Source organism: Canis aureus, chromosome 2 (assembly GCF_053574225.1).
Source record: "Canis aureus isolate CA01 chromosome 2, VMU_Caureus_v.1.0, whole genome shotgun sequence".
NCBI lineage: Eukaryota > Metazoa > Chordata > Mammalia > Carnivora > Canidae > Canis > Canis aureus.
Window position 1 is genome coordinate 60,454,039 of NC_135612.1, and position 22,770 is coordinate 60,476,808.

At 54.9% G+C, this 22,770-nt stretch overlaps 1 protein-coding gene across 1 annotated transcript in view; it reads left to right on the forward strand.

Annotated features, from left to right (window-relative positions):
• SORCS2 (sortilin related VPS10 domain containing receptor 2) overlaps nucleotides 1-22,770 on the forward strand; it is a 459,489-nt gene that overhangs the window by 365,901 nt on the left and 70,818 nt on the right. Inside the window, exons 4-5 of the mRNA XM_077875105.1 lie at nucleotides 11,211-11,375; nucleotides 22,386-22,459. Of these exons, the coding sequence (XP_077731231.1) occupies nucleotides 11,211-11,375; nucleotides 22,386-22,459 (239 nt within the window). The remainder of the gene's footprint in view (nucleotides 1-11,210; nucleotides 11,376-22,385; nucleotides 22,460-22,770) is intronic.

The following is a 22,770-nucleotide window of genomic DNA, read 5'->3' on the forward strand; positions in this document are numbered from 1 at the left end:
GAGAACAGAGATCATCAATAATTATGGGGGAGGGGGAGCGGGGGCCTCTCATTCCACAAATGCTGCGGACGAGATTACGAATAAATCAAGGCCATAAAATAGTGGTGATGAGCTATTTTTTTGTGGCCTGAAATATGTTTGCCTTATCTGGTTACTATCGATCAGACACAAGATATTCAAGTCAGCCTCTGGCCAAAGGGAAAAGGGTCTGCCTCTCTGTTAAATTTACAAATGTTCTCGGGCAGGTTTCCTGGCATTTGAGTGATTGTCAGGCCAGTAATTAAAACCGAACCAGCCCTTTCCTGACAATCCATTCCATAATTGTGTTTGCCTGGACGTGTTGGATGCCCGTCAGTTCGAGTGTTGACATGACGGCAGGTTGCGGCCGTTAGCGGCAGACAGGGTGGGGCCTCGCGCCAGTGCCACAGCTCTCGGGCTGTGTGGGCCTGAGCAGGTCATTTCCCCATCTTTGCTTCTGGGTTTTGTCTATAAAATAGAGACAAAGACATCTCCCATGTTGTCGCTGTTGTGACAAAAACACGAGAACCCAGGTACAGGTGCCAGATGCAGGGATCCTGTGGGGTCTTAGCAAAACCCCTGGGTGCTGATAGGTAAAGGCTGAGAAGTCTCAAGGCTTGAGCAGCAGCCAGCCACACAAGGTTTCTGAAGAGACAGTAGCTGAAGTGAAGGCATGGCATGGGTTGGCACGAGAAGAAGGACCTTGTATCCGGTGGAATTGTTCCAGATACTTCTGCTGGTCAGGGCTGGTCCAGAAGCACCTGTGCCATCTGAGCAGGGACTTGGAGGCTGACAGGGTCAGAAGGCTCACCTGCAGGAGGTGAGAGTGCAGGAACCCGCTGGCCACACCTCAGCTGCCTGCTGCAGCCAGGTGGACACCTGCCACCCTGCACCCGTCCCTTGTCCCCGTCAGCGCCACTCTTCAGTAGAATCTAAGGAAGGCTGGAGGAAGTCTCTTGCTTCTGACTCCTGGGCCAGGGTAGGAGGTGCTCAGAAGGGCTGAGAACAGCACCCAAACGCAGCACACACACACCTCCCTCCCACCCTCCTTGCCTCATCTGTTAAATATTTGCCAGAAATGAGACTTCAGTATATTTGCTCAAGAATGTTCAGCACCTATTGGCCGAGCACCTGCCATGTGGCAGGTGGGGGCTTGAGATGCATCGATGAGCAAGACAGACATGTTCCTGACAGTGTGGTCTGGTGGGGACAGTGGACAAAAACGGGGGAGGGGAGATACAGAATGTGAAGGGAGGGCCTGGGGATGGGAGCTGGGGTCTCACGGGCACGGAGTGTCAGTTGGGGAGAACGGAAGAGCTCCAGGACCTATGGCGGTGGTGGCTGCCAGACACCCTGACTGTGTCTAGTGCCACTGAACTGTATGCTCATGGGGTTAAGATGGTAAGTTTTGTGTTACGTGTATTTGCCACGGTTAAAAAAAATAACAACATAACTGGATGTTTTCAGAGAGTGTTAGTAATTATTTTTATGATCATAGAGAACATTGGCGTTAGGGCCTATTAGGTGTGTGCTCAGGAAGGACCCCCCACCCCCCAGAAGGTGGTCTCTGAACTGAGCTGCTGCCCTGTGGTCAGGAACATGCCCTCCAGAATGGGCAGGAAGGGCAGGAAGGGCCTGGGGCCAGTAGGGCTGAGGGAGGGAAGAGTGGGGGTCTGGGCCTTGCTGCACACCCACGGGAGGGGGGCAGGTGGAGGTGGGCCAGGACTGGGGAGGGGTCTCCCCCCGGTTGGCCTCTCCTGCTGCCCCAGCCCCCACTCCTCATGGGCTCCTCTGCAGGGCTCTCCATCCTCACCCCAGCTCAGTACTTCTGTCATTCCCATGATCCCCAGGTGGGCTTCTCTACTCCCAGGACCTGTAGCCCATATGACTCCAAACACCTGCCTCCAGGGCAGATTTGCAGAGAGCTGAGCTCAACCCAGATGTCCAGCCCCTGAGCCCCTTCCTCCACCAGATGTCCCTCAGGAGCTGCCAGCCCAATGGGAGTCTCCAGCGGGCCACACCTCCACCTGCCCTAAGCCAGCTCTTCCTCCCGTGCCCTCCTCGCCATCAGCAGGGCCAGAAGCTTGGGCCACTTTTCACATTTCCCCATTCTGTTCATTCCGCACCGACCCCGCTGAACTCCCAGCTCTGAGTGTGCTGGAATCTGCGCTCTCCTCTGCAGCACCCGATGATCTCACCCGACGACCTCCCTGGCCTCCACGCCAGCCTCCCGGCTGCCCCAGGCCTCAGCCCTCACTGCAGTGGGAGGGAGAGAGGATGGCCAAGGGCATCTGGGCAAAGTGGGAAGCATTCTAAAGCTGCGTGTGAGGGTGACGCAGGAGTTTGGGGGGCCGGGGGTGGTCCAGGTCGGCGGGTGCTCCGGCCATGTGACGGTGAGGTCAGCAGGGTGAGCTCATGGGACAGTGTCGTGAATGCTATACCCAGGAGGGACCCTGAGGGGTTTCCAGCAGGGACATGATATTGCAGGCTTGCATTTGCGTAAATTCAGACTTTTCCGTGACTTTTCCGATAATAGATCTTTCTGGTTTAAGAAAGCACAGAAATAATGATGAGCCCTTGGGTATTTCTCCAACACTTTCAAATATTGTACCTAATTTGGGATCTCGGCACAGAAAGATTGCCGACTCCCATTTAAGGTTGAGGAGGGTGACTAGCCCAAGGTCACAGAACACAAAGATGGCAGAGCCACCGCACAGTCAGACTCTGTATCCCGTGACCCCTTTTGTGCTCGGGGTCACCCACACCAAAACCATCGTACGGAGTGATTTGCTCCGAGGACTCTGGGTAGCTGATCAGAGTGTGTGCTGAGTATCCCAGCAGGAAGCATCCATCCACAAGAGTGAAGTGCCGGGTGGGAGAGTTATTTTTGCTCATCATGACTCACACGGGCGTGTAGAAGATGCTCTGCACAGCTTCTAATTTAAGACCTGAGGGTGGATGCCTCTGTATTTGTTTGTCTCCACTGTCTGCCTCTCCTGGCGTCAAAGCCAAGTTTTCTGTGTTCCCCAGCTGGGCACATCTGTCCGGCCGGGAATAGATTGGACGATTGGGGTTTAAATAGGTAAACTGCCGATGTCACCGGTCCAGGGCACTGGGCTGGGGACCCTTTTGGGGACAAACTTGGTGAAGGGCAGACCCAAATTAAAAAGTCTCTCCTCACTGGAGTTCTGAATGGAAACCTGAGATCTGTTGCACAAACGGAGCTCTCGCGGAGGCGAGAAACAGTTTCTGGATGCTGTTCGTTTCTCTCTGTCAACTCGGAGCTCTGAGAGCCGTGATTTTCATGAGTGCCGCTGTGAGGCAGGTTGGGAGGTTGGCACCACCTTTTGGAGGAGACGGGTTGGAAGCCCTGCAGCGGGAAGCCATGGACCAGGGAAGGCGACCTGGCAGCCTGAGTGGGGAGCAGGGTGGGGGCACCTGCGGTTCCCACAGGTGGGGGTGGCTCATGTGGGCAGGTCCAAGCAGGAGTCCAGGTGGGACTCGAGCCAGCAGGCCTGGAGATGCAGGCTCATGTTGAAGGGTCAGAGGAGGGTGTCTGGATCCCCTCAGTTCAGACAGTCTCCTGGCCTGGTGGAAAGGGAGACGGGAGTCCCACGTCAGGATGGCACAGTCTGCCCTGTCTCCCTGGAGCATCTTTCTGTGAAGGGTCCACTCTGACCCATCCCCACCGGGAGCCAATAGTGCATCTCCTGTAGAAATTTCCAGAAAGTCTCTCATCTACTCCAGTCCGGCCTAGGGGGTCACCATTAAATGCCTTCTGCTACCTTCTGTGAGCTCTCCAGCAGGGGTCTTGTGGGACTTGTTTCATTCCCGGGGCCTGATGTGCCTCTGAATACCCAGTTATGCTTCGTAAGAATAAGACCAGGACTGTGGGCCAAAGGGAAGAGGGAAAGGGATGTTGAGGGACAGGAAGCCTCCCTGCCCCTCCCTGCCTTACTCTGCCTCTTTGCATGGCCAGAGATCCATCCCCAAAACTCTGGACTGACCTGCAGACTTCTGGAAGCCACTCCTAGTAGTCCTCGAAGGTGGGAAGGTCTCCCTTGACCCTGCCAAGTGCACTTCCTCAGGAACCCTCATGTTTGCTGTTGCTTCCTGGGCAGAGGTGGTCCCATCACTGGCCGTGATACGTGCTAGCCCAGTAGGTGGGTGATGTTGGGGGAGAAGAGGCTGTGGACGACGGTGGGCAGTGTGAAATTCCACAAGACGCTTGGCCTCTTTGGCCGTGCCCCAGCCCATGCCCCAGAGAGAGGGAAGGGGGTCATTCCCCTGGGGGCAGCTTCTCCACCCTCTGCCCATGTCTGTCCTGGGGTCTCACAGTGCAGGGGGCCATAGGCTTCCCATCCTTCCCACTGCCACCTGTGACCTGCCTCAACAATGAGACCCTGACTCACAATGGTGCTTGGTGAACTTCTTTTAAAAAAAATGCTACGACGGTAAACTGAGTTGCCCTGTGTGGCATGCTCTGGGCATGCTCACCGTGTCCCAGAGACCGTGCATAGTCTGCTACACGCTTTGTCTGTTGGCTCTTCTGGCCGCCTCTGCAGCGGGGATTCCTCTCTCTATTTATAGAGGAGGAAACGGCAGCTCAGAAAGGTGAAGTAACTTTCCTAAGGCTGCACAGCTCACAGCTCAGGACGGCAGCTGAGGCTGAAGCCCAGCTCCACGTGCCTCCAGAGTCCGCACTGTCCCTTGACCCCCATACTTGTGGCCTCCCCGGATTCCTAGGGCTGTCACCTCTATTCTCTCCTGCAGAGCATCGTCAGAGTGGCTATGAGTGGGACCGTGAGCCATGGAATCCTGGAGAAGGGGCCTGACACGGGATGTGTGTGGGTTGTCACTCAGGGGTGGGGGAGCAGAGGCAGGCTCGGCCAGCGTGCTCAGAGGCACACAGCCAGTGGACTCAGAGCTGAGAAGCAGCGGGACCAATGGCCCGCAGCGGGACCAATGGCCCAGCAGGTGTCCAGCTGCGGGGAGCTCAGAGCTCACCAGGGACAATGAGAAAGGGCAGATTCCGCCCCAGCAGGTCTGGATGGGGCGAAGCCAGGGCACTGCCAGTAAGCTCCAGTGATGCTGGGGCTGTGGATCCCAGAGTTTATTAGTGGGGTAGCTTTGGGATAATAGGGGGGCCAGCTTCAGGAGTGTGGGACCCGGACCTAGTGCTTGGTGTAAAACTTACCTGCTGCCCTCTTAAAATTCTTAATTTTCTTTGAACAAGGAGGCCTGAATGGGGAGCAGCACAGGTTATGTAGCCAGTCCTGGGCCCCACACTAAGATGGGCTGGCTGCTGGTCCTATGCACCTGTCCTGTATTTCTCTCTAACATGTGGCCTCCAATTTCAAAACACCCAGCCTCATGGGCCCCCGGAACCCAGTGCAGGTACCATATGCTGGCCCGGAATAGTAAGCAGTAAAAATACACTGTTGGAAATAGTTTGGTTCCCAATTTGGAAGAACAATCTGCCAGCCTCTGCTCTGCACGATGCTAATTGATTTGTTTTCTTTGCTCCAGTAATCCTTTCCTTGTCAGCACTTTTTCTTCCCCCATCTTTCCTGGCTTACTTGTCCCACTCTGAGGCCCAAAATAGCCCCCGATCCAGATTGCTCGGCCCCCGGCCAGAACTACTTCCTCGGTTCTCATTTCTGCACCAAGGGCTGTGACGGAGAGGCGACCCCATACCTGGAGCTCTAGTTCTGTGTGGGAGTACTACCAACACCTGTTTCCTGGGAACGTGGTGCTCCCTCAGGTGCCAGGGCCTGGGCTCTGGGCTGGAGGCATGGCAGTGACAAAGGCACAGGCTTTGCCTAGTCAGAAAGGCAGGCTCACCAAGGGAACACTGAGAATATTTGGCTGGAGCAAATGAATGCACAAGATGCTGGAGGAAGGGGCAGAGGAGGGATTAGAATAGGCCTGTTGGGAGGTTCGTATCACAGAGGGCTTCCTGAAAGAGGTGATGTTTGAAATGAGCTGCAGTGGATGAGGACGTATTTGACAAGCAGATAAAAAGGGGAAGGGCATCCCATCGTACAACCAAGCTAAACTCATGCTGGGGGCACCTGCAAAATTAAATGAAAAATTTTCAGCTTTGTTGAAGCTGCCCAGAATTGGGGGCTCAGAAAAATTCAAAGAAGCTATTTTAATTTTATCATATGTCGACTTTGTGTTATTTTGATATTGTAAGATCTGATTCTGAATGATCTGTGACGAGGTTAGGGTGTTTTGGTCCCACTGGACATTCCAGCCAGAGGGAACAAGTGCATGGAAAGGTGGTGAAGATGTGAACACTCTCAGTGAACTAAAACACATCAGGGCTCTAGATGACTGACACCTGGAGCCTGAGGCGGGGGTGAGAGGCAGGTCAGGGACCCCCACCCTCTGGTCATGCTGCCTGTCTGGCTGAAACACCCTCCCCTGGGTCTGCTAGTCAAATTTCCATCCAGTTTTCAAGGCTCATCTGGGTGTCACCTCCTCTAGGAAGCCCTCCTTTTGGCCCTGTACCTGGATTCTTCTTACCCTCCTGCTCTGCTGCCACAAAGCCCTGTGCATACCTAAATTTTTGCTTAGCTCTTTACTTTTAGCAACTATGAAAGAATGAATGAATGAATGAATGAATGAGTCTTCACTGGTGTATGAACCTTTGAGTAATGAAGAGAAATAAGTGAATGAGATGTTTTATGACAGCTAGTCTCCAGGCTTCATAAATATCCCCAGGAATGTTTTCCTCCCAAAGGAGAAGAGCAAACAATTTCTTTCGGAGTCACGGATTGAGATGGACTTGCTTACCCATTCATGCGTGCATGCATTCAGCCCGCGTCCATCAGGTCTGGATTAGCTGACGGCGCCACGTCGGCCTGGGCTACACGCTCACAGTACAGAGCAGGAGCTAACGTGGCTATCCTGCGCTCAAGGGCACAATCTACCCGGGGAGGTGGTTAAGTAAATAGTTGCATCCTAAGAAAATTGAAAAATAGTTGTGAGAAACCATTTTGATGAGTGACACTTGGGCTTCCCTGGCCAGATGGCCCCAATGGCCTGGCGTGGGGGCCGCTGCCCCAGGGTGGGGCACAGAGTCTGGCCCGCGTGGTGGGCAGATGTTGAATGAACCAAGCGGCCTCCAGTAAGATGTGTAAGAAAGCTGCGTGGTTTGTTTCGTTCCTTTCCATTATCCGGGGAGGGCAGGTGCAGCGCAGAACACGGGGTGTTGTGGCAAGGAGGACACAGGAACCCAAAAGAGCCCCTGGTAGCCAGAGCTGGAGCACTGGGGTAAGGAAATAACAGAACAGCATTGAATGACAGCTCGAAGTCTAACATAAATATTCATGAGTTCATAGTGACGTAAATAAACGATTGAATAAATAAGTGAAGGAGAAGAGACGGGTCTCCCACGCAGAAGGATTCTTCACAAGAATGCCTGTAGCTCTTCTACCTCCCCCCCCCCACTGCAGGTGGGGGCTGTGCACTAGGGTGTCCTCCAAGGGGGACGGCGAGGACCCAAGGAGGAACGGGGTGCCATCCAGCGGAGAGCCCTGACCAGTGCCACCCAGCCCGTGAGGCCCTCCATAGCCTGCTCTCTGGATCCACTGCCCTCAGGAAGCTCCTCACCTCTTGGCCTTTCCTCCCCGAAACCCATGACCCCTAGTGTCACCACGAGGAAAGCGCAGACAAGCCGAAATCCAGAGGCAGTCAGCAAAATAGGCTGCAGGACGCCTCAACACCGTCAAGGTCAAGAAAACAAGGCGCGTCTGAGAAAGCCACAGCCCAGAGTAGCCTAAGGAGACATGACACCTGAATGTCAGGTGGGGTCCTGGATGGGGTCCTGGACCAGGAAAGGCCATTCGTTGAACGTAGTGCGTAGTTCAGACCGTACACTTGTGCGGATGCTGGTTCCTTAGCTGTGACAAATGTCTGCTACTGATGTGACATATCCCAGCAGAGGAAACCGCACCAGGGGTTATGGGACTCTGTACTATCTTTGCAACTTTTCTGTAAATTTAAAGCTATTCTAAACCACAGTGTTTATTTAAAATAAAAAATATAGAGGCACCTGGGTGGCTCAGTTGGTGGAAGTGTCTGCCTTCAGCTCAGGTCATGATCCTGGGGTCCTGGGTTCGAGTCCTGCATTGGGCTCCTTGCTCAGCAGGGAGTCTGCTTCTCCCTCTCCCTCTCCCCCTCCCCCTGCTCATGCTCTCGTGCTCACTCTCTCTCTCTCTCTCACTCAAATAAATAAACAAAATCTTAGAATAAAATAAAATAAATAATTTCCTTCTAACTCCACCACTTAAAGCTCACCACTAAGATGTCCCCCGTGTTACCTCCCGTTCATTTTTTCCAAGCTGAAGTGCGATTGTCATCTAACGTTACCTCAGGTTCGGGGGTACAACATAACGGCTCGGTATTTGCATATATGGTGAAATGATGGCCACGGTACGTCTCGTTACCCCCCCCACACACACACACACACGCCACCACACGTTGTTATAACGGTGTGATGAGACTGTTCAGGCAGGATCTACACTCAGCAACTTTCAAACATGCGGCACAGTGTTCCTGACCGTGTCACCCGCTGGGCCCCGCAGCTGTGACCCGCTCACTTGGTGACGGGCAGTTTGCGCCTCCTGACCCCCTTCACCCCTCGCCCACCCGCCACCTGCACCGCCAATCTGTTCTCTGTTTCTGTGAGCTCAGGTTTGGCTTTTAAGATTCCACCCGTTTTAGGCAACTGGTAAATTATTGACCGTTACATCTGAAGCTAATGATGTACTCTATGTTGGCCAATTGAATTTGAATAAAAAAATTAAAAATTAAAAACACACACATATATATATATATTTAAAAGATTCCACTTGTAAGTGCGATCACGTGGTACTTGTCTCTGACTTCTCTCCCTGGGCATGACGCCCTCAAGGTCTGTCCCCGCTGTCACAAGTGGCCAGGTTTCCTTTCTTTTATGGCTGAATAGTAAACTCTCTGCTTCTATTTGTGTGCACCTCCACTGACACAATTACACTTTTACACAGTTACCATTGACAAAATTATCATAGGCTTCCTCACAGTTTTGTCCATGTGAAATACATAGTTGCTTATAAGTTTATACTCTACTTCTTTTCATGGGGTGGGGCGTCCATAGCCCCACAGCCTTCCCCCCTTGAAAGCCAGGGTCATCGCATGTCCGGCTGGTCCCCCCCCCACCCCGACCTCACCGGCACCCCACTCTGCATAGACTACCCCTCAGATCCAGACCCTGGCTCCATCCTGCATGCTGTGTGACCTCAGGCAGTTTGTTCCCCCTCTCTGGGCCTCCGTTTCCCCATCAGCCAAGCAAAGGGGATAATTGCCCCGCAGAGCTCCAGTGAGGACAGTCTGGTTGCACTCCTATTAGATTTTCATTGCAGGCTCGCCCAATGCCAGGCACCCTATTGTTCTCTCCATTTTATAGAAAGGAGAACGAGGCAGGAAATGGTCAGCCAGCTTGCCTGAGGTCACATGGACATGGAATTTGAGCTGGGCTATCTGAGACTGAGAGTGCCCCTGGCCCCCTGCTCTGTCCACATGGGTGTCCGTTCATTCATTCATTCATTCATTCATTCATTCATTTATTCATTCATTCAACAAGTGTGTGGGGTCCCCAGGCCCTGCAGGAGTGATGGTAGGGAGGGGACAGCAGTGAACTCTGCAGACCTGGCCCTGGCCCCAGAGGGCCACAGTCCTGTGGGAAGAGGCTATCTCCACAAAAGGTAGTGAGCAAATACCATGTCCCCCACGGCCTTGAAGCCGAGGATCCACTGGCCCAGGGGGGTGAGGGGGAGACAGAGGGGACAGGTGTTGAGGGAGGACTAGATATGGGTGGACCACCCTGGCTGTGGCCAGTGCACAAGCAAGAGGCAGGGAGGGAGGCCAGTCCAGGAGGAGCCTGCAGACCCTGCCACAGAGGTCACAGTCTCTTTGGGACTGTGAGGAACCCAGAAGTCTCCACGAGGTCTGTGAGTGGGAAGACTGCCCCCCCCCGCCCCCAGCTTATTTGTGGGAACTGGATCTTCCAGAAGAGGATGGAGGTAGAGATTGGGCTCACCCATGCGGCAGGGGGCTGACCACATGGCCGGGGGTGGGGGGCATCTGCTCTCAGTGCCAGGTGCCCACATCCCCTCCCCAGCCCTCCAGGCTGGCCGACCCTCTGGCCTCAGGAAAAGGAGGGAAGCCTCTCCCTGTGCCCTGGGCTCTGCCTCTGAAGATCCCGGTGGTGCCCTGTGTGTAGCTAGCAGGGCCAACCTGTTCTGACCTGTGGCTGGCCTTTCCTGACCTTCCTATGAGACCTGGGGCTTCCCCTCCGCCCCACAGTCCAGCAGGGCTTGTACCTGTGCACATACCTTAGCAAGAAAGTGGACAAACCCAGAAAGGGCCACAGGCCGGCTTCCCAAGCAGGATGCACCCCATGGAGATGTGGCTCCCCTGACCCTCCAGGTGGAGCCAAGAGCCTTGCAGAGACCCCTCCATGGGAGGCTTTTGCAGATGGGGATGTGTGCGGCAGGGCTGTCACCCATCTTTGCCATGGACGCCTTGTCTGCTGGTTTCCAGGATGACTCCCTACTGACGTGGTTAGCTTGGTTACATCTGTGAAGACCCTTTTTCTAAGTGAGGTCCCCTTCACAGGTACCCAGGTTAGGACATGGGGACCTGGTGTCTTCCTGGGGGATGCCATTTCACCCACGGTGGTGCCCTCTTGGGCTCATAGAATTTAACAGGCAGCTACTTCTGTCCCATCCTCCTTGGCCACCTCACATCCGCAGTCCCACCCCTGCACACACTCTCCCAGGTGGACCCCCAGGTGGCCCAGCGTTCTGCCTTGGGAGGCAGCCACCAGCTCAGCCTCCCCACCATCCTACCATGTCTCCTTGGGCCACCAGTCAGCCACATGATGGTGGACTCACTCACCTGTCTCCTGCTGCCCCCCTCCCCGAATGGATGGCTCACAGCAGACCATCAGCGTGTGGATGGTGCCCAGCACCCCGGCCCTGGGAAATATTTGTGCAGTGAGAGAATGAATGACCAGTGTGCACGAGTGGGCAGGGGCAGGGGGTGGGGGGGCACCCTCCCTGCCCCCCCACCCCAGTTCCTGCCGTGCCCTCCAGTCTGGTATTTAGAGGGGAGGCTCATGGCTTCCTGGTTTTCTGTTTCAGATTGTCCTGGTGAGCTCCTCACTCAGCGACCGTGACCAGAGTCTGTTCCTCAGCACGGACGAGGGTGCTACCTTCCAGAAGCAGCTCATCCCCTTCTCGGTGGAAACCCTGATTTTCCACCCCAAAGAGGAGGACAAGGTGCTGGCCTACACCAAGGAGAACAAGGTACGCAGTCCTGGGGCTGGTGTCTGGACCTGAGGGCCCCTGTTACTGCTCCTTGGGTGGGGTCATGGGACAGTATAGGCTTCTCATCATGGGGTTACCAGAACCCTTCCCCCCGAGACCCGGCGGTCTGGGTGCTCCCACTGGGGGAGGGCCGCTTGGCTGTATTGTGTGTGAACTGAGTGGGTGGAGGTGAGAGGTGCGCTTGGCACACATACGCGCATGAGACAGGATTAGGGCTGTTCCTCTCTGCCTCCCCTCTGGGTGCACCAGCCATAAAGCCATTTACCACTTCCAGAATATTCCACACACCATCCCACGCTGGGCCTTGCCAGGCCTTTCTGCCAGCCTGGAATGCTTTTCCACCTTCACTAGGAGTGAATCATCCTTCAGATCCCCCATCAGCATCCTCTCCTCTGGGGGCTGTGTCACCAGGGCCCCACAGGACCCAAGGGCACCTCCATGGGGCGACCAAGGAACATTGTGGAGGGCTCTTTCCAGGTCCAGGGGGTAGGAGAGCCCCAGGGCTGGCACCAGCAGGTCCTGAGGGCTGAGGATGAGGGTGCCGTGGGGAACGGAGAGAGCTGGTGGACAAGGACTGCCCTGCCGTGGTGGAGGCCAGCATTGGTTTCCTGCAGCCCGAGGCCAGTGACCACACACTTGATGGCCTACAACAACAGAAGTGTGTTCTCCCACAGTTTTGGAGACCAGAAGTCCAAAATCAGTATCATTAGATCAAAATCGAAGTGTCTGCAAGGCCACACTCCCTCCGGAGGCTGTGGGGGGTCCCTGGCCATTTTCAGTTTCTGGCGTCGAGCTGTTTGTGAAGGAGCCTCTCCAGCCTGCAAAGGCAGTGTCCTCCTCTGTGTCTGTGCTCTGTGTTCACAGAGTGTGAGTGAGTGTGAGTGTGTGACTGTGAATGTGAGTGCCTGATTATGTGTGTGTGTCTGCGAGTGTCTGAGTGAGTGAGTGACTGTGAGTGCATGACTGTATGTGAGTGTGTGTGAGACAAGTGAATGTGATAGAGTGTGTGTAACTATGAGTCTGTGTTGAGTATATATGAGTGTGAGACTGTGAGTGTGTGACTGTGTGTGAGACAGTGTGTGTGTGAGACTGTGTGTGACTGTGAGTGTGTGACTAAGACTGAGTGCGTGACTGAGTGTGTGAGTGTGAGACTGTGACTGTGTGTGTGTGACTATGACTGTGTGACTATGAGTATGAGTATGTGACTGAGTGTGTGAGTGTGGCTGTGTGACTCTGGCTGTGTGTGACTGAGTGCATGAGTGTGAGACTGTGTGACTGTGAGTGTGTGACTGTGTGACTATGAGTGTATGACTATGACTGTGTGAGTGTGTGACTCTGAGTGTGTGAGTGATTGTATGTGTGTGACTGTGTGTGTCTGTGAGTGTGAGTGTGTGGCTGTGAGAAATCAGAGCAGTCGCCCTCTGCTGCCCCTGGGGAATCCAGGATAATCTTTCCAACTAAAAATCATCATGGAATCACATCTGCAAGTCCTTTGCCCTCTGAGGTCACTTGCACAGGTGTGTGGACTAGGACGTGGCTGCCGTTTGGGGACCATTTTTGGCCTACTGTCATGCCCAGTGACACTCTGTGGCCCCCCACGTCTCTGGGAGGGGCCCAGGAGGAGGCCTGGCCTTGGAAAGGGAGCTCAGCCAACACGGGGTTGGGCAGTGGATGCCATCCGCACAGGCCAGTCCTGTGTGGAGGAGGATGGACAAGGGTGGTGCATGGTCTGGAGGCAAATGGAAGCTGTTCCTCAGGACCTTGCCCCTGGTCCACACGCCTCCACCTCCCCGCACCCCTCATCCCCAGGGCTGATCGCAGTGTGCTTATGTATTTGTGACATTATCCTATTATTGCTGGTGCCCTGTACACACACACTCTGTTCCTTGAGGGCAGGGACTAGTCCTAGTTTTTACACCATTTTAGCTCAAGTTCCCAGCTGACAATAGTTGTTGGATGGATGGACATTGAGATGAGGCTGGATGGGTGGGTGGATGGGTGATCGATGGTGGAGGTGGGTGGATAGATGGATGGGTGCGGCTGGATCGATCCGTAGGTCAATGACGGATGTCTCCCATTAGAGATCGCCCAGGCCGAGGGCCTCCAATTGGAGACTTCCGGCTGGTCTGAGCCATGGCTCCCTACAGGGCCCGGGCTCCTTGCCCAGGCCTGGGCCTCGCTGCCTGGCGCCCCTGAGATCCCCTGGCCTAGTGGGCTGCCTCTTTGCTCCGGGCGTCTTCCGTTGGGACAGCATGTGCTTCTGGGTATTAATAGCAGTACTTAGCCTTCCATGTAATTAGACTAAAGCACAATCACGGAGACTTATTTTCCTGCAGAAATTGACTGCGTTGCAATTGCTCTTTAATTTATGGTGCCCTGAAAAATTAATGGAGCTGAAATCTCGGTTATTTTCCTTGGTTCTTTTCAGTGACTCTAAGGAAAGAAAAAGGGGAGAAAAAAATGGCTTAGTTGTAGTTATAAAAGGAATGAAGAATTTGAGGAAATTAATAACGATGACAATACGGCCTTGGGGTTCAGTTTTTTTTTTTTAATAGGGTTTTATGGTTTTCAAAGCTCTCTTGCTTCCAAGAAGCGGGATGGCATGGTGGAACCACACCAGCTCTCGATTCCGACAGACCCAGTGTATTAGGTAGGCATCTGCTCATCCGAGTAACATGCAGCCCCAGACCTCAGTGGCTCCCAGCAGCGAGGGTCACTGCTTGCTCCCGGGTCTGTGAGTTGGCTAGGCTTCTACCAGGCTCTGCTGGGACTGGCGACACATGGCCCCTGGCTGATGGTAGGGTTCAGATGTCTGCACCTCTCTTATTCTGGAACCTGAAGTTATCTGGGGTCATGCTGTTCTCATGATGGAGGGCCCGGGGAGGGGGAGGGGCTGGCCAAACTGCCCCAGTGGTGTTGGCCTGTCTGCTTTGACCTGGAAGACATCACATCCCGTCACACACCACAAACCAAAGCAAGTCACCTGCCAAAGTCAGAGTCAACAGGGATGGGCACCAATATCCTGTCGTCAAGGACTTGCAGGCTGGTTCCAAAGCCAGAGGCTCCCCTTTGCTTTTCCTCTCAGGTGCCTACCCCTTCCTCCAGCAAACACAGTCCTCCCACCCTCAGACAACCCCCCTGCTGCTTTCACCACCCCCTTCACTGGGACACTAGCTCGGGGCGCTGTGAGGCTACCTTATTTGGAGCCTGGGTGGCCTTCCTCTCTGACAGCCTGATGCAGGGCTTTCTCTTTGAAGGCTCAGCAAACTGCACTGGAGTCCTGGGATCAAAAGGATGTGGGGGCCAGGCAGTCCCTTCCCATGGCAGCTCTCTGGGGACCCCTGGCACCAAGCTGAGCCGCCTGATTCCCAGCGCTGGTCCCTGGGACCTGCCTACAGACACAGCCCTGCACACTTGATGGACCCACTGTTATGGTTTATTCTGCTCCCCATCAAAAACATCCTCTATTTCCCAGAGCTGGGAGAAGTTAACCTGAGCCTAGGAATGCCTTCCAGAAACTAGTAGTAGGGAAGAAAAGACACCTTGGATGACCAATCTGGGAAGCCTTCCTAGAGGAGGGGCTTTGAAGAGAGGCGTAGAGAATGGATCGGGGGATCCCTGGGTGGCACAGCGGTTTGGCGCCTGCCTTTGGCCCAGGGCGCGATCTGGAGACCCGGGATCGAATCCCATGTCGGGCTCCCGGTGCATGGAGCCTGCTTCTCCCTCTGCCTATGTCTCTGCCTCTCTCTCTCTCTCTGTGACTATCATAAATAAATAAAAATTTAAAAAAAACTTCTGTTAAAAAAAAAAAAGAGAATGGATCGGGAGGTACGTTTACTTTTTAATATAACTTCAGAACAACAGGAGCAATTAGAGAAAACCAGACGCTCGCATCCCTCCAGCCTACGTAAAACTGTGTTTGCATTTATCTGCACTGAAGCAAAGTAGAGTTGCCGTCAAGGCAGCAGGGGTGGGGGGCGGGCAAGGGTTCCCCAAGAAGGGGTGGGCAGAGGTGCAGGTTCACAGTGGCTGCCGTGAACGTCCATCAGCGGATGAGCTGTCCTGCAGGGCTATGGGCTTCAGTGCCCGCTTCCTCCCTGACTTCAGGCTTCAGAATTGGGCAGAAGCCGGACTTCTCTGAAACCGAACAAGTTCATGAACCCAGAGAGTCTCACACTTTGGTGCATGTTCCCTGTCTGCCCTGATCAGTTGTCTGACAGAGCTCTGGGCAGGAACGAGACACCACTCTGGATAATTTAAGCAGAGGAAGGATTTAGCATGAGGAACCAGGTGTTCCCTAAATTGTTGTGGGGCTAGAGAAAGGGCTTCAGGTTGGATCCCACCCAGGGGCCGTAGAGCTGTCCCACCTGGGGAGCTTCTGCCTTCCATGTCAGGAGGGGCGGGACCAGGACGGGTGGGACCAGGAGCCCCAGCAGACTTGCCAAGGTCAAGGATACACAGCAAGTGTTGAGACCCACGCATGTGACATCGCCACTGCTGCAGCCATACTGCCTGGCAATGCTCACAGAGCCAGTGACTGGATGGCAGAAGGCAGAGTCCAGCTGCTGCCTCCACCATGGTCGCCTCTCCACCCTTCAGAGCTGAGGATGGATCCCGCAGCAAGTCCCCGCAACCTGGCTGGCCAGCAGGCATGGCCCTCGGTGGCTAGAAAATGCCTCCATGCAACCTTCACCTTCTAAACCTCCCATGAGTGCGCCTGTGGCCAAGAACTCTAGCTGCAAGGGAGTCTGAGCGATTCTGAGTTTCCACTTTCCAGCCCGTGCTCTTACGAGGCACCTGACAGTGGGGCAGGGAAGGATGCTGAGTCCCAGGCCCACACACAGCATGCTGCCGGGAGCCCGGGCAGCTGCCAGACGGCAGCACCTCTAATAATTCTGTAAGACCTACTGGCACACATTTCTGTGACTGACCTACCTCTGACCTTATCCTGCTCCTTCCCTCTGGTCTCTCCCTTGCTCTGACTTCTGAGCACCGATTCACCTTTATATCAGAGCGGCCTGTGTTGCTCTGGTAGTCACCTCCGCTCTTTTCCTGCCTGCACGTGCAGGGTTTGCTGCAGCAACCAGCATGTCCCTGATGTGTTTATTCTTGTTGATTTGCTGGTGTTTGTCTTTTATTAAGTGGAAATGTTCTATTTCTGCAGCGATTGATGGTGTATTATAAAATTGCCTCCCGCGAGAGCAAATTGGAAAGGCTCCATCATGTCGCAGGGCAGGCGTCATAAATGCAAGTGCATCTGTGGGGATGGCAGCGATAATGCCGTCCATTAACACGGAGGTTTTATTACCAGACTCCCGTAAATTGATGGCTATGCACCCACTTTTTATTTGTGTGCTGTCTGAGGATAGGAGCAGTTCTCTCCCGATTTGTAGACGGGTGACTTGAGACATGAGGTGGAAGGAGTCTTGACCTGGTCACTCAGAGGGCACAGAGAAAGGACTAGAGGTGACTTGTCATCCTTCCTGGGGGACCCTCAGCCACTGGGGTGTTACACTTAGTTCCATGAGGTGGGAACCACTGCTGTGAGCAAACACGGCATGACCTTGGGTGCCTTACTTACCTCTCTAAGCTCTGATCTTTCATCAGTAAAGTGGTAATGACCCATTTTACGGTGCTTGGACCAGCTCTTAGCTCAGTACCTGCCACTAGCCTCTCCCACTGAGGCCCTTCCAGAAGTTCAGCACAACCAGCTGCTCGAGCTACGGACATTTATTGAGCACCTACTGTATACATACATGCCAGGCCTGACTACAGATGCTTAATAAGATGGGTGATTTCCTCGTGTCCTGGATCTTTTTTTTTTTTAAGATTTTATTTATTTATTCATGAGAGATACAGAGAGAGAGAGAGAGAGAGAGAGGCAGAGACATAGGCAGAGGGAGAAGCAGGTTCCATGCAGGAAGCCTGATGTGGGACTCGATCCCGGGACTCCAGGATCATGCCTTGGGCCCAAGGGAGGTGCTCAACCACTGAGCCACCCAGGTGTCCCTTGTGTCCTGGATCTTATGTTCCAGGGGGCGAAAGCATTCCAAAAAGCCATTTTTAAAGACAAAAGTGATCATTTCATATCATGTATTCTGGAGCAGGTGTCCGTAGATGACAGCTTGGCACTGTCTTGTCAATAAAGTCTCCTTGGCACGCAGGCAAGCCCATTTGTTTCCATCTCGTCTCTGGCTGCTTTCCTGTTCCAGAGGCAGAGATAAGCAGTTACAACAGAGACCACACAGCCTGGAAAGCCAAAGATATTTACTGTCCAGCCTTTTCCAGAACAGTTTGCCAGCTCCTCCCCTAGAATCAGATCTGTCCACTCGTTCAGCATACCCAGCAGCGATCCGTCCAGGGCCAGGCTCGGTGAGGGGCGGGTACCGCAGGTGTGTCCCTGTGAGCTGCACCAGCTTTAGCAGAGAAGCAGGAACAAAACTGCCGAGACAGGGAAGGAAATAAGGAAACAGCTCTGGGTTTCAGAGGGCAGGAGTTCTCTCAGCAAGTGTGAGGCTGGGGGGTCAGGGGAAGAGGGCAGAGATGCAGGCAGTGGAGCCTGGCCTGCAGCAGGGAGGGAAGGAGGACAGCAGAGGCGGACATGGTAGGAGGTGGGCTTCTGTAATGGGCTATGTTGTGTCCCCCCAAAATCTATATGTGGGAGTCCTCTCCCCCCCAGCACCTCAGCTGTGACCATACTTGGAGCTGGGGTTTTAAAAGAGGTATTTAAGTTAACGTGGGTCACCTGGATGGGTCCTGATCCAATAGGACAGGTGTCCTTACAAGAAGAGGAGATTGGGGGGCACCTGGGTGGCTCAGTGGTGGAGCATCTTCTTTCAGCTCAGGGCGTGATCCTGGAGTCCTGGGATCAAGTCCGCATCAGGCTCCCCACAGGGAGCCTGCTTCTCCCTCTGCCTGTGTCTCTGCCTCTCTCTCTGTGTCTCTCATGAATAAAGAAATAAAATCTTTAAAAAAAAAAAAAGATCGGAACACAGATATGCACAGAGAACCAGGTGAAGACACAGGGAGTACACAGTTGTCTACACAGCAGAAAGATGGGCCTCTGAGGGAACTGATCCTACTCACACCTTGGTCTCAGACTCCCAGGCTCCAGGACCGGGAGAGAATGAGGCTCTGCTGCTTGGGCCCTGTCTGTGGTGCTCATTCTGGTGGCCCTGGTGGCCCCGACGCTCATAAGCGCTCAGCCTCCTTGTGGAGCAAAAGGTCCCGTCTCAGGTATTTTCTCTGTGCTGCTGACAGAGAGGAGGGTGGCTTAGCAAAGGAAACTCCCACGTTTGTTAAGAACAGAGACAATGCTCCCTGTTCTCACCGGCTCACAGAGTATGGAGTCACAGCCATGCAACACGACTGTCTCCAGAGGCTGCAGCAGCGTCTCGGGCAGGGACAGCCGTCCCAGGGTGGGGTGTCCTCTCACAGATCGCTGAGGTTGGGACAAAATATTGGCAAGGAGAACTCACTGAGGTGGGACCCACTGGGTCTACATTCTGCAGCTGTGGGGAAGAAGGAGCCATGAAGGGGGTCAGCCAGGGGCAGTGGAACAATCTAGAATGTGGGACTTGAACCTGTGGCCTCAGAGGTAGGGCATCTACCAGAAGCCAGGTGGCAAGGAGGAGGCCCCAGGTGGAGGTGGAAGGGGGCTGAGGGGCGCAGGAGGTTCCTGGAGATGAGGAGTGGAAGGGCCAGGGCCTCTGGTGCAGGTGGGTGACAGCACAAGGGGGTGTGCCTGGGACACCCCTCCCCTGGGCCAGAGTGGGAGCAAAGGGAAGGCACTGCAGGTCAGTTCTCTCCAGGACCTGGGCCCTGAGACCTGACACAGGCTTCTCGACCCAATGGACTGGGTTCTGAGCCCAGCTCTGCAGTACCAGGGCCTCTGGGCATTGACCTTGGCCAAACCCTGACCAAGAGGTGACTTTACACTGAGTCTTGTACACTGGATGTGATAAGGAAGGGCATTCCAGCCAGATCGGACAGCAGGTGCAGATGCTCAGAGGACCCCCTGAGACACATTAGCAGCACAGTCACACATGAGCCCAGAGCTGCATGTGACAGGGGTGTGGGATGTATGGGCAGAGACAGCAGCAGAAGGGAGGCCAGGCAGCCCAGGGGCCCTGAGTGCCCATATAAGGCAAGTGGCTTTATCCCAAGGCCATGGCATCCCGTGGAAGTTCTGACATACAAGAGAGACGTGGTCAGGTGCATGTCCCAGAAAGATCCTAGTGGCTGTCTCCTGGAGCAAGGGCTGGGTGGGAGGGTGGGGGGCTGCAGGCAGGAGGTCCAGAGGAGGTGCTGCAGGAAGCCACAGAGATGCAGGTGGCTCAGCGGGGCCGCAGGATGGAGTGGAGGCAGGGTCCAGCAGCCATGGGTTAGGTGGAGGATATTAGCACATTTGGAGCATGGTGACTTCTAGGGTGTAGCAGTGGGGTGGTGAGGGCAGGGCCAGGGTCCTGGCCTTGGGAGCTGGTGGGTGACAGGCACTAGGCAGGGCTGGGGCAGGCTTCCAGGATGGTGGTCCATCTGCCCGCAGTGAAGGCCAGGATCGCACACAGCTTATACTCGAGGAGCCCCAGTTTCCCTTCTGAGGTTCCACAAACCCTTCCCTCATGAACAGCAGCAATAACAACACCGTGACCTCACTTGCTAATCCTAACTTGGGGCCCTGAGGAGGACAGGCTGGGTCAGATGAGAAGCACGTGACACAGGGTGTGCAGATGTGGGCTCTAGTCTCGGTGACTGTTGCCGTGGTTGTTAGGCCCATTTCACAGATGGGGACACTGAGGTCCAGTGGCTGGCATCAGCCTTCCTTCCTGTTGAGGTCTGGCCATGAAATTGCTCTGCTTGCCTGATTTATTCTAGACACATCTCGAGTGCAGGGGAGTAAAGGCGGGCGCTTTCAAATCACAGAGAATTCACATCCAGCCTCTGCCAGTGAACAACCCGGGCAAATCACTCAACTGCTCTTAGCTGCCATTCTGCATCTGTAAAACAGATTGATAAAAGCATTCGATTCACAGAGATGTCACGAGATGGCCCGAGAGGGCACGTGCCCATGCGGCCAGCCCTCAGCAGCAGCGGGTGGGGGTTGATGTTGTCCCTACGTGATGCTGACAGGATGCTGTGAGCATGTAATTAGGGTAACCTTTCCGCAGTGGTACCTGGGTTGAGCCCGCACATTCCAGGAAGGCGGGGATCCCAGATTTCAGGAAAGTGTCGAACTGAGATTTAGGAAGCTTTGTGTGTGGGGGGGTCACATAACTGTGTACTGTGGTGTCTGTTGGGAGCCAGGGCTACTGGGCCCCACTGTCTCTCAAGTCAGACTCACCCCTGCAAAATGTTATAGCGGCAGGCACCATCTTATAGATGGGGAAACTGAGGCAGGCACAGCAAATGCGATGCAGGGCTCAGGGAAACCAGGTCTCTGCCTCTGGAGCACAGCTGGCCTCTCTGCTGGGGAGTGACCGTGACATGCCCCGCCCGCCTCTGCGACCCAGCGCTTTGGTCTCTGTGCTCTGAGTGAGCCATGCAGGATTTCCACGTGCGTCACGCTTCATGGGTACGCAGATCCCTTAAGATCCTCACGCCCACCCTGCTCTCGAGAATGGAGTGGAGGCCTCGGTGTTCCCATAAACCCCACCCTCTGACAGGGGAGGCTGGCAAAACTTTGCAAAGTCACCAATGAAAGATGCCTTGGGACCTTGATTATAGAACTGCCCACATCCCAGTCAGGGTGGGGGGTGCCCGTTTATTCTCACCCAGGACTGCAGCTGAAGCAGGGCAGAGCTGGTGGCGGGAGGCGGGGGGAAGGGGCAGGCAGGGCTCCTGCTTTCCAGGACCCCACACCCACCCCACAAGTGCCTCATCCTGGCAGCGGCAGCCTGCAGGCTCAGGTGGAGCAGATGTGTGTTCTGCAGGGCCCAGTATGATGTGAGGAACCTTTGAAAATCAGGGCAAACGTTCCTTCTGCAGTTCACTCTCAAGCTGTCATGATGGGCTTTTTATTGAAGTAGAGTGACACACAATGTTACATTAGTAACAAGGCTCTGTTTGCTGTGCTCTCTGCAAATGTAGCTACCACCTGTCACCATGCCACAGTATCACGGTACCACTGGCTGTGGCCCCTCTGCTGTGCCTTTCTGCCACCCCCACCATGGGCGCCAGCGGGAGGTGGGGTCAGGCCGTCACGGTGCTTCTCATGCGCCGTTTAACATCACACTTCGCTGTGCCTGGGACCCTGGCGCAGAGTGCAGACCCTCCCAGGCTCCACGGCCCTGCTTTGGGGCTCGGTACACGGCGGGGGGCTGACACTGACCTTCCCCAGTCCAGTCCAGGCCCCCCAGAGTCTGTTCCAGGAGGTGGAAGGAGGCAGGACCTTGCAGGGGCCCCGACTCCGAGCCCTCCCTCCCAAACTCATTGTTTCACGGGGCTTCACTTAGAAAACTCAAAGATACATTTACTGGGAAGTTCAAGGTGGTGGCCACAGAGCGTGAAGCCCAAGTGGAGCACCCTCGTGAGCATAGGCCCTGAGCTACTGAGTGGCCGCAGACCCCAGACACAGAGGACTCTGCTGTTCCTGCATGGATGCTCCTTCACACTGCCTGCCCTTGGCAGACTCTGCTCCCTTCTTCCCAACAAACACCCAGCCTCTCAGCCTCCCGCCCCGGCAGCATGTTGTCAAGTCCCTCCTGGACAGCGGTGTTCAGGGGCACCTCCTCTTGGGGGCCTGCCTGGCCACTGTCCCTGGGTTCCTATCAGCTGACCTGGGGCCGAGGATGGCTCTTTCTGGACCTCTCAGAGGTCGGTCTGTACCCCTAGGTGAATGCCGAGGCTGCCACCAGCAGGTCCTCAGCCAGGCCTGCACCAGCCTGACCTCTCCCAGGGCATTCATCATCCAGGGGAGATCACCCCTGGCTCAGAAGAGGCTCATCCTCACAGCATGACCAGACTTTTGTCTCTCTTCTCTCTGTCCTCAAGCTCTACGTGTCATCTGACCTGGGGAAGAAGTGGACGCTTCTGCAGGAGCGAGTGACCAAAGACCACATGTTCTGGTGAGAGCCCACCCCCCTCCGGTGCTCCCCTTTGCTCCCTGCAGCCCTTAGCTCAGGGCTCCCCGCCTTCTCCTCCTCTGACCCCTGCCGCGTACCTCCCCATCCCACGGGGACCTCCTGAGTGCTCTTTCTGCTCTGCTGGGACCTGTAGGAGATGGTTGTGAGTGGGGCTTGCTGGTCCTCGGGTCAGGTGTGCACTCATGAACCAGCTGTGCACCTGACACAGGTGCTGGGCCCTCTCTGAGCTTCCACTTCCTCACTGTGGGACAGGTGCCAAGTCCATCTAGCTGTCACAGTGCCCAGCACACAGT